This window comes from Myripristis murdjan, chromosome 17 (genome assembly GCF_902150065.1).
Source record: "Myripristis murdjan chromosome 17, fMyrMur1.1, whole genome shotgun sequence".
In the NCBI taxonomy this organism is placed as follows: domain Eukaryota; kingdom Metazoa; phylum Chordata; class Actinopteri; order Holocentriformes; family Holocentridae; genus Myripristis; species Myripristis murdjan.
Genome location: NC_043996.1, coordinates 8474380 through 8486526, shown reverse-complemented (window position 1 = coordinate 8486526; position 12147 = coordinate 8474380). Strand labels below are relative to the sequence as shown.

General features: G+C 42.1%; 1 protein-coding gene across 2 annotated transcripts in view; it reads left to right on the top strand.

Moving 5' to 3' along the window:
- astn1 (astrotactin 1) overlaps nt 1–12147 on the top strand; it is a 378530-nt gene that overhangs the window by 318367 nt on the left and 48016 nt on the right. For both annotated transcript variants that reach the window (XM_030073613.1, XM_030073612.1), the window contains exon 18: nt 10822–11099. In XM_030073613.1, coding sequence (XP_029929473.1) covers nt 10822–11099 — 278 coding nt within the window. The remainder of the gene's footprint in view (nt 1–10821; nt 11100–12147) is intronic.

The following is a 12147-nucleotide window of genomic DNA, read 5'->3' as shown; positions in this document are numbered from 1 at the left end:
CATTTGCAAGTGAGTTCAAGTGCTCTTACACCGCACAGCATACACATGCAAATGCAAATCCACCCACCCAACACACCACACACACACATACACACCCCCATAAATACTTTCTCTCACTCAGTCTGTCGCTCATCTCACCTTATCAGTTTCTCTTTCACTCACGCAAAAACCATAAATTCACGCTGCTCCTCTGTCTCTTTTTCTCTTTCTGTAGTCGCTTCTCACTTACACACAGACATATGTACACACAAACACACGCGCTCACACACGCACAAATGCCTTCCCTTTGCCATGACTTTTTGCTTATATTCTCTGTGCAGCCGCAATCACACTGAATCTCAGCGTGGCTTTGCAGCCAAGGGAAAGATGCACGCTTTTATTTACAATTTTCTTTAGCTGGATATGGGGAGAGCACTGCCTCGCTGCCGTGAATTATCAGGTACAAGCCCCATCTGGCTGCCTGGGAAGGTCTTGCTTCAAACGTGCATACACACTGAGGTACACACAAAACTGCACGGCACATCTGAGAAGATTTGCCTGTCACACAGATTTGTTTAAGCGCTCTGATGTATTCCATTTTCCAGGTTTCAGGGTTAGAATGCATCGCACGCACGCACACACACACACACACACACACCTTGCACAAAGTATTGTTTATCTGTGTCCTATTCAGTTTCCTGCGTGCAGCCACTAATTCTGTTTATCATTTTCTCCCCCCAAACAATAGGCACGATCCCTCAAAACTCCCTTTTTTAATCCAGTTTTCCATCTCACTGCTCTTCCATTTACTCAGTTGCTGCCCGCTTTGATTTCCGACATCCTCAGATCAGCAGGAGCTCATGATTACGTTGTATAACCATATAATGTTCATCTCGGCCAACCGCATTTAAAAGGTTATGTATGATTTGCCCTGCTTTTGTCTGCTGAACAGGCGAGCATGCAGATTGATAGGCGCTGTTTCCCTAAACTTAAAGCAATGCCAGTGAGGTACTAGCATCATCTAGTGGCTGAAAGGGGGTATCTCTCAATCACTGGCCAATCACTGAGTGAATGGGGTTATTATTAAACAGAGGAAGGTGGTGGTTTCACGCTGAGGGAGCCGGAACATGAAGGTGTCAGAGTTACATTTAGACAACAACTCTTGACTGATGGGACCAGGGGAAAAAAGCAGGACGTTTTGATCACACTGTCGAACGAGGATTCCATGAGTCATCATTTTCATGAAGAGCTCTGGTGAATGTGGATGTAATGGAGTGAGTCAGCGGGCCTGCAATAGAGGTGAAATGGTAGCACTGACTCTGAAATGCTACATAAAATCGTCTTACATGTCCGACTACATTTTTCTTTCTCTCTTTTAAACACACGTGCATTTATTGCCTATGAAGAATGTTTTGCAAACAGGAGGACCGGCTTCAGTCTGTCGGCATGAACAAGAGTTATCTGGCACTGAAGAGTGTGGGAAGAAGAGGTTGATGGAGAGGTATTATATGAATTTAAATTGCTCTGAGCTCCATCTGTTGTGTACTGTAGAGACGATGAGTCATCCCGCCTGTTATAGCACTGGTCAAAGCAGGCTGAAATCCCCAGCTTCACACTCGCACAAGCACGCCGTGTTGACCCCCGTGGTCCGATCTACATCGAATTAGGGGGTGCCCGGCAATAATTGGATCCAAAATTGTATTCGCGAAGGCCTGAATGATGGAGGGGAAGAGGGGAATGCTGAAGATGGAGGATCTTTTTTTGTATTTTGTCTCGTCATCACTTTTCTTTGTGAGATGCTGACTCTCTGTCCAATGTGAATAAGATTTAATGGGCTCTGTGTGCATGTGTGTGTGTTCTCACATGCTTAAACGAGAGTGTTTGTGTGTGCAATTACAGAGCTCAAGGCTGACATATTGCGAATGATAAAGAAGAGAGAGCGATTCGGAGAACGTGAGAGAACACAAGGACTGTTTTTCTTGTCTCAGTGAGGAGATATGCAGTACAGCGTGCGTATTCGACCATGATATAGCTCCCGTACCTCACAACCACCACACATGCTTTTGTGTCTCTTAAAAAGTGCGCGTTTGTGCTTTTTAGTGAGTGAAAGTCGAGAGAATGGGAGAGTGAAAGAGACAGAGTGTGAGAAAGAGGAGCTGGCAGCAAAGACAGACAAAGAAAGGGAATGACAAAGGAGAGAGAGAGAGTTAGAGCAGTTAAGTAGAAATATTGGTGCTCTCTCTTTTCTGTTAGTGTGACACAAAAAAATATATAGCACGGATATTGTCTGCTAGATTCCCTACATCACCGCAACCACCCATAGTTGAGAGAGAGAGATCACTTTGTCAGAGTGGAGACGTACGGAAGAATTCACGTAAACACCCAACTATCATTCAGTTGTTTCCACCATTCAAAGTGCTTCCATTCACTTTATTCACTTGGTGGCCGTTTTTGATTTATGTCATAGGTTATTTTTTTTCGTAGTTAGTGTCCAACATACCAAACGCAGAACACTGACCAGCCAGAGAGTGTGAGCCCAAACAGTTAAACCGACCCAATGTTAGCAGACACAGCTCACAAAAACAAAATTGATATTATTTGGTGCTAAAAAATAAGATAATCATTATTAGTATTGTTATTATTATGGTAATTTTGTGTTTTTGTTTATTTATTTTTTTTGGCATTTTGCTTTTTTTTGATAGTGACAGTAGAGAGAGACAGGAAAGGCGGGGGGATAGGGAGGGAATGACATTCAGCAAAGGGCACAGGCTGGATTTGAACCTTGGTCACTGCAGAATCATTAATATCTATATCTCTATCTATATCTATAAGTAGTATAGTATGGTAACAGTAAGAATCGGCTCACTGCTAACATTAGTTAACATTATAGGTTGAATAGCATCTCGGATGTTCCCTTAAATAGTTACTTTTGCCTTGGAACTGAATTTTTTCTGCTATGCTCAAGTGTCAGACAATATTTTAGCTGTATATTTTACTATTTTATGGCCCAAAGACCAGCTGAGTTTGCTAAGATTTGATCCAGCAAATGGAATAGGTGGCGGCTGTGCCCCCTGTGTTGCAGGAATAACTTCCCTGTATATTGTCATCTTCTTTAGAAAAATAGAAAGGCAAAAAGACAGAGAGAAAGAAAGAAAACAGAGATGTCCTGGTGTCTGAGTGGGAAATCACATACTTGCAACATAATGTGTTTAAGTAACACATTGTGAGTTTGGAGAGTTTTTATTGGGATGCTGTATCCTGCTGCTTTGGGCATCAGTTTCCTCACATGGGCAAGAGCTGCTGGCCTGTTTTACTATTCCCATGTGGTCCCTGCTCACACTTTGGAAGACACTGAACTAAACCAAAACACAACTGAACTAATCACTGGCAATCTTCATTGCCCTAAAAGGCACCCAGCTGTCCTGACATAGCTGCCACAGTTAATTTCCATCTGCCAAGTGACGATAAGTGAAAATCGGCTGATGAGAGCTGATAAGTTGGAGGGGAGCCAGTTTGACATGGATAGATGACAGTTTTGTGTGTTGCTGAGTACAAGGGCACAGAAATCCACCAAAACACATAGGTCTATATGCATGCAAATATGCACATGCATACAGATACACACACACTGGTATACTGTCATGAATATTATTATTGTCATTATTATTATTATTGTTAGTGGCAGTAGTGGTAGTAGTTGTGGTATAATTGTAATTATTATTTTAATTTGTTTTCTATTTTTCTCACTTTCCCATTCATTCATTCATTCTCCTACCCACCACTTACACCACAAACCACAAACCACATACAGACAGAAGCCTTATCTTCTGACATATCACCTTTGATTAATCTGGCACCATCATGGCATGCTGAGTGCCTCTACTTAAAACATATCTCCCTCTCTCTCTCTCTCCCTCACACACACACATACACATACACACACTCACACACACATACCAAGCTTGCTTTGCTCGGTGGTCAATGTGTGTGAATGGCCAGAGAATTACATTTCATTCTCCCCTGACATATTTTGCCCCTTGATCAGACCTCATTTGCATACCTGTTCTCTGATTGGCGAGGACTTATCAGTCGACTGGCCCCACTTACTCAATCACAAGGCCTCAAGGTTGTGTGGTAACTCTGTCAAGGACACTTAACATTCAAGGTACACACATATTCAAGAGCACACAAATTTAACTGTGGGTATATAAGCTACTTTAAACTCTGCATACATATGTACATATGCATATACAAATATATGTGTATAACACATTTGTATAGACATACACATACATGCTCAAAGAAAATGATGTGGGTTTGTTTTCAGCTTACAGTCCAGTATCAGTTCAACTGAAAGTTGTTGTTATGTAAGTGGAATTTAACCCATGGCAAAATATTTTCCAAATTATAGGCCACGGCCCCCTAGTGGTTTGTGGGTGTATTGCAAGTTGCCAAATATCAGTGCAAAATGCAAAATATCATACATATTTTAATGAAAATATTTTTACACATTAAAAAAAGATGGACAATCTTCCATATGGTTATATGCAGTGTTTATAACATATTTGTTTGTATGGCTGGTTGTATTGAATTAATGAGTTCAATATGATGTCGGTCCACCTTTTGCAGCTATTACAGCTTCAACTCTTCTGGGAAGACTGTCCACAAGGTTGAGGAGAGTGTTTATAGGAATTTTTGACCATTCTTCCAAAAGCGCATTGGTGAGGTCACACACTGATGTTGGTCGAGAAGGCCTGGCTCTCAGTCTCCGCTCTAATTCATCCCAAAGATGTTCTATCGGGTTCAGGTCAGGACTCTGTGCAGGCCAGTCAAGTTCATCCACACCAGACTCTGTCATCCATGTCTTTATGGACCTTGCTTTGTGCACTGGTGCACAGTCATGTTGGAAGAGGAAGGGGCCCGCTCCAAACTGTTCCCACAAGGTTGGGAGCATGGAATTGTCCAAAATGTTTTGGTATCCTGAAGCATTCAAAGTTCCTTTCACTGGAACTAAGGGGCCAAGCCCAGCTCCTGAAAAAACAACCCCACACCATAATTCCTCCTCCACCAAATTTCACAGTCGGCACAATGCAGTCTGAAATGTACCGTTCTCCTGGCAACCTCCAAACCCAGACTCGTCCATCAGATTGCCAGATGGAAAAGCGTGATTCATCACTCCAGAGAACGCGTCTCCACTGCTCTAGAGGCCAGTGGCGGCGTGCTTTACACCATTGCATCCGACGCTTTGCATTGCACTTGGTGATGTGTGGCTTGGCTGCAGCTGCTCGGCCATGGAAACCCATTCCATGAAGCTCTCTGCGTACTGTACTTGGGCTAATCTGAAGGTCACATGAAGTTTGTAGCTCTGTAGCAATTGACTGTGCAGAAAGTCGGCGACCTCTTTGCACTATGCGCTTCAGCATCCGCTGACCCCTCTCCGTCACTTTACGTGGCCTACCACTTCGTGGCTGAGTTGCTGTTGTTCCCAAACGCTTCCATTTTGTTATAATAGAGCTGACAGTTGACTGTGGAATATTTAGGAGCGAGGAAATTTCACGACTGGATTTGTTGCACAGGTGGCATCCTATGACAGTTCCACGCTGGAATTCACTGAGCTCCTGAGAGCGGCCCATTCTTTCACAAATGTCTTGTTTCACAGTCTGCATGCCTGAGTGCTTGATTTTATACACCTGTGGCCAGGCCAAGTGATTAGGACACCTGATTCTGATCATTTGAATGGGTGAGCGAATACTTTTGGTAATATAGTGTATGAAAGGAATTATATGCAAGGGTATTTGGTTTAAGAGAGAATGGGTTGTGAACACCAATAATTTACGAAGACTCAGTGGAGACACAGGCGTTACACATGTGATGTGTATGTAGTTCTGATGGTGGTCGTTTCATGTAGGTGTGGCGCCTTCTCAACTGGTGTGCCAGGCGTGTGAGCAAAACTGCCAAAATTAAGATTAAATGAATAAATGACTCAATAAATAATTGAATATGCCATTAAACATACCAAAAATTGAGCGCTCTATTTATTTTTGCCAGCAGCCTCAACCCTCCTCTGACAACACACTGAGCCAGTAGCACTACTATATTAAACCAAACCACGTTACCCAATGTAATATAACATAACGCAACACGTAACGTGTAACGTAACGTATAACATAACGTAACGCAATGTAAAGGGAAAAAAAAAAAAAAAAAAAAAAAAAAAAACTGTGACTATTCCAGCAGCTCAGACACAAAAACAGAAGCAGCAGAAGGTGAACACTGGTCCATCCTTTGGTGAGCTTAATATATGTTAGATATATAATTTAAAAATAATAAATAAATAAATAAATAAATAAATAAATAAGAATGAAGAATACATTAAAAAATGATGTGTCACATTTTAATCAATTAATTAATTTCTGTTCTATCTATTTTTTTTTTGTATGTTTAATGACATTCATTTATTTATTGAGTCATTTATTTAGTTTTTGGTTTTGGCAGTTTTGGTCCTCCATATACATGCACGTAACATATGCTACACTTGATGCACGACACACATGCGCTACATCAATACCCTCACTTCACTTTTTTGAAAAAGATATCTAGGCGTGCGTTGTAAGTGGAGGGCACGTTATACATGGTGCGCTGCAGCAAACGCCTACAAGCCAGCATGCATTAACTCAGTCGGTTAGTCAGTGGCCTCTCAATCAATACCATTTTCCAATTGCTCGTGAATTTCCCTGGTGGGGGTTAGTAAGGTTTTACCCTATCTTAGTTTAGGTGAGTACATTTTTTGTTGCTTTCCACTTGGTGACTTAAATGTATATTGGCTTGGCTTGTAGCTTGTGTATAAGCATTAAGACTTGGCGAGCTGTTTTCATGCATCTGAAAGGATAAATGAAAAGAAGGGGAGTTGGCTGTTCCTCATTTGTTTCCCTTGTCTGGTGTTACTGCCAAATAAAGAACACAGCGCAATACAAATAAGATGGGGTAAAACCTTACTGACTCACACCAGGGAAATTCACTACCAATTGGAAAATGGCACAGACAAGCAAACTTTTGACTCAGAGGCGGCTGACCAGCCCAGTGAGCTAAGGCATGTAGTCTTGTGTTTCTTTGCTGCAGTGCACCAAATCTGCGCTCAAGTTTGCTACATGTACCTATATGCACACCTGGTTATCTACCAAACTGTAAGGTGTAGTGTGTTAGTTTAACATTCATCCAGAAGAGCACTTGTGAGGTCAGACACTGATGTTGGACGAGAGTGTCTGGCCCACGATCACCATTCTAGTTCATTCTAAAGGTGTTGGATGGGGTTGAGGTCAGGGCTCTGTGTGGGCCAGTCACGTTTTTCCAAAAGGGCCTTCCCCAAACTGTTCCCACAAAGTTTGAGGCATAACATTATCCAAAGTGTCTTGGTGAGCTGAAGCATTAAGATTTCCCTTCACTGACACTAAGGGCCCGAGGCCAGCCCCAGAAAAACAAGCCCATAGCGTTATCCCTCCCCCAACAAATTTTACAGTTGGCACAGTGCAGTCAGGCAGGGAACGTTCTCCTGGCATTCACCAAACCCAGACTCATCCACCAGACCTCCAGATAGAGAGGCATGATCACTCCACAGAACACGTTTTCACCGCTCCAGAGTCCAGTAGTGGCGTGCTTTACACCACTCCATCCGACGCTAGGCGTTGTGCTTGGTGATGTAAGGCTTGCATGCGGCCACTCGGCCATGGAAACCCATGCCATGAACCTCCCGGTGCACAGTTTTTGTGCTGATGTTGATGCCAGAGGAGGTTTGGAGCTCTGCAGTTATTGAGTCAACAGAACGTCGGCCACTTTTACGCATTATGCACCTTAGCACTTGGTGACCCCACTCTTTATGTGGTCTGCCACCTGGTGGCTGAGTTGTTGTGATTCCTAAACGCTTCCACTTTGCAGTAATCCCACTTGCAGCTGATCGTAGAATATCTAGGAGGGGATAAATTTCACACTGGAATTCAGTGAGCTCTTTAAATGTTAGTAAAGGCAGACTGCATGGCTAGGTGCTTGATTTCATACGCCTGTGGCAATGGGACTGAATGAAACACCTGAATTTAGTGATTAAGAGGTGTGTCCCTATACTCTACATCATATTGTGTACATGCACTTTCATCCATAGCAGTGTGTGGTGAAGGTACTGTGCATTAGCTCGCTGGTACGTTTCACATTCCATACATGTGTGAGTGGGTCCCTGTGTGTTAGTGTATGAGTGTGTGTTTGTGTGCATGTGTTTTTTCCCATCACCCCATGGCTCATAAAGCTGTGTCGTATTTCATCAAAGGCAGCTCGCACAACAAGCCTATTCCCTAATTGGTGCTTGAGCTTTTAAATTGCCTGTGTTTGCTCACAGCCAAGCACTCTCACAAAATGGTAATCTGAAAAAGTCCCTTTCTTCATAAAGGAAAAGTGATGCCAAAGTTCTGCATTTAACATCCCCCCCCCCCCCCCCCCCCCCCCCCATCTCACTCTTTCTCTCCCCTTGTCACTGTCTTTCTCCCTAAAGTGAAAATACCACTGTGCCTCAGCAAACATAAAATTTGTGGGAGATAATGTGGCAGTCAGTTGAGTTGCATCGTAACTTAATACAGTATTTGGATTCAACATTTAGATGAGATTTATTGGATTTGGATGAAAACCATGGCATGTCCAACCTTTTGTCAGCTTTTGACAGAAGTCAGTTTCTCATGGATTTCAGGTTTTTGTACATTTACGAATTGTTTTGCATCCATTTCATAAGCTGGAAGGTTGTGAAATGTACTCATCTTACAAAACACCATGCAATTTTCAATTAAGGCAAAAACAATGAACACCACAACATTAGAAAATATTGGCTGTTTCATGATGATGTATTGGTTGTGCCTGGAACCACATGTACCCTTGCTGGTTTGGAATTGCAACCCACCAGAATCTTTTCTCATCTGCCTCCCTTGTACACTCTGTAGTGTTCTTTGTCTATATGTTGAACGCAGAACAAAATACTGGGAAGGGGTTGTTATTTTATTCCAAATATTCCCATCAGGGTTTCAGAACACATAGACAAGTTTCTGCTTAAGGTCGCCAATGATTTGCTTGTCCTGGGCATCAGTGCTGATGTTGAAATGAGGGCTCATAAAGTAGAAACAAGATAAAGTACCATACAGAAGAATATTCTTAGCTAAATTAGAACATTTTTCCTCATGGGTTTTCCCTCCCAGTATTCTGCAACATTAGGCAAACAGGCTCACAAGGATGCACATGCAAGTTTTATTAAAATCGCCACCATTTCAGGCAGTTGCAGTCAAGTGAGTTCTTAATGTTGATGGATTCAGATAAACTAGGTCTTGCAGGCCCTTCCTTGGATCTGTTTAGCTGCAATCCAAGACTGAAATCTATGCAGATGATACACAGCATTATCTCCGTCTGAAAACCAACCAACCAGTGTGACTTAAACAGCCCCATTTATTGTTTTGTGGACATCAAATGTTGTATGAAACTGTATTTTTTCCACCTGAATGAAAGCGAAAGTGAAATTGTCCTTTTTGGTTCACTTTACATAAAACTGCCTACCAGTTACTCTGGCAAGCTGATCCCCTGTTCACTTGGAGGAACTGATTAATTTTTTCACAGTGATTAGCAAAAGTGGGGTGTGGCAGTGGGCATGACTTCACATAAAAATGCATGTAACTTTCAGATTCATACAACATCATGAAACTTTGTGGCATGAAACTTTGTGTTGGTCTTGTGGTAAGGAAGCCCAGATTAACTTTTCACACTGAGTGGCCAGACAGGGTTGTGGTGGTGGGTGCAATTAGCTTTTGGTGAATATCCAGGATGTAGTGCTTTTGTCTAGTTACTTCTTTTGTTGGCTCATTCATGTGTGGTCTGCTCATAACCCTGACATTTCCAAAATGAGATAGCACAAGAAAAAAAGTCTTGATGGATATTAAGCCAGAAAAGAGAGAAAAAAGTAATGTATTACTATGTAATGTACTTTATAATAACCCCAAAACTGGTAATTAGACAGTATTGTCTGTAGACAAACACAATTTTATGAACAAACTATTAATTCTCTAAGTAAGAGGAAGACAGAGCTTTGGCTTTATCTTCAGAAATAATTTATTTTTCCTCAAGGTTTCATCCAGTTCAGTAACCAGAGCAGAAAAAATCAGTTAAGGTCAACTGAACAACAGCCTATGTGAGGTACACAAACAAACTGTCAGATTTATACAGTGTAAACACTTCACCGTTCAGCACAGGTCTGCCCCCATTACACTGTTCACTCTCTTTGCTTCAGGGAACATCAAGCCCTTTGCAGCTGTATTTACCCAAACATTTACATTTTCACTCAATGTATTTTGCCTGCGATGTAGAAAAGCCAAAAACACTCAACAGGGGAGATATGGAAATGCATTAATCCATTGTATTTCTGTCTTGTTACCACCACAAGTAAAAAAAAAAAAAAGTAAATAAGTGAGATCGAGGTTAAAGAACAAATCACAAAACAGGAGGAAATTGGTTATTGGACAGACTATCTGTCTCCTTCCTGACTGTTTTACCTTGACTTACTTTGACTTTATTTTGTGTAATGATGATGTGTTTACCCCTATGGTTTACCTCACTTTTTTAACTTTTATGTTTATTGACTTGCTTTCATATCTCTCACTTTAGATTACGTTACATCAGCTATCAGTTTTGATTTTTGCTGTCATACAATTACCTATGCAAAGTGCCATGTACTATATTTTGAGATTATGATGAATTGATCAGTCCATCAGCCAATGAATCAGGCAATCAGTTGATCAATGAATTCCCTACCCTCTATCCAACCAGGTAATTCCCCGTCAGAGGAGTCAGAGGAGCGTGACAAGGAGCCCAGGACGCTGACCTATCCGGCATACATCGCTAGTCTCCTGGACACAGGCGCCAAGCGCATGGCAGCCGGCGTCCGGATGGACTGCTCCAGCCAGGGCCAGTGTCCTCGCTCCTGCCACCTCTGCCACATGAGCCCCGGGACTTCTGGAGGACGCCAACAGTCTGAGCCTGTCCTGCTGCAGATCACCAAGGCAGCACCCATCTATGAACTGGTGTCCAACAATGAAACCTACCAGGTGGGTATGCATGAACATGTGGATTTCTTTTCTTGGCGAAGTCAGAGTGTCTATAGGTGGTGTTGTTGCTGCTCATGCCAACTACCTAGTTTTTATTTATTTATTCATTTAACCAAATTCTCTATTGTCTTATAGGGCCCTATCTTGTGCCACCCGCTACCCGCTGCCACTACCCGCTTGGTTGGTTTAACTGGCGTAACGCCTAAAACACGCCTATGCATAATATAGCGGGTAGCGCAGGTGTTTTGCGGATAGCGGGAGGTGCACAAGATAGCAACTTTTAGGGGGGAATGCCTCTTGCGCAACCCTAAATCCGCAAATAACGGGTTTAGGGAGTCTGGCGCAAGATAGGGCCCATAGTGTCTAAGTAATATTTTTGTGTTTAAGCAATAAACAAAACAGACAAATTGCTGTACCTTATAATGGAATATGTGAATGTCAGTTTTGGGCTTGTTAGTCAAAAAAAAAATTATCTGTAAGTCTATGTATCTATATGTTTAAATTGTTACTGGTCACTCATTTCAAAAGTAAGGTTACTTTTCTATGTGGGAGTGTAATTGTTACACTACTCACTGTATTTTTTTCTTTTTCACTACATCGCCAAAATTGGTGTGAAATAAGTGAAATGCTTTCACTTTTCAGTTTTTCAACCACTTCTCATTTGATGTTGGAGTGTGAGGAGTATGGCTAGCTAGACATGGATGCAAATCCAGGGATAGTAGTGGGAAATGTTTTTTGGTGAGTTCAGTGTTTATCTTCTGTTAAGAATGGGTGAGAAAAGAAAAGTAGAGGCTTATTTTTTGGATTGGTACAGAGTGCATTAGTGAGTTGCATGTCATCAACCAAAACTAAGGAAGGAAAAGGTTTGTGTGTGTATCCGTGTGTGTGTGCGCGCGCGTGCTTGTGTGCGTGTATGTGTGTGTGATAAGCCAGCTGAAGTCGGTCTGTTCTCTTATGAAAAGACATCAAAGGAGACTGCAGGCTTGACAGGAAAGGCTTTTTCCTTGTGCTGCATCTTGCCTCAATCTGCTGGCAGCATGCTGTGCCA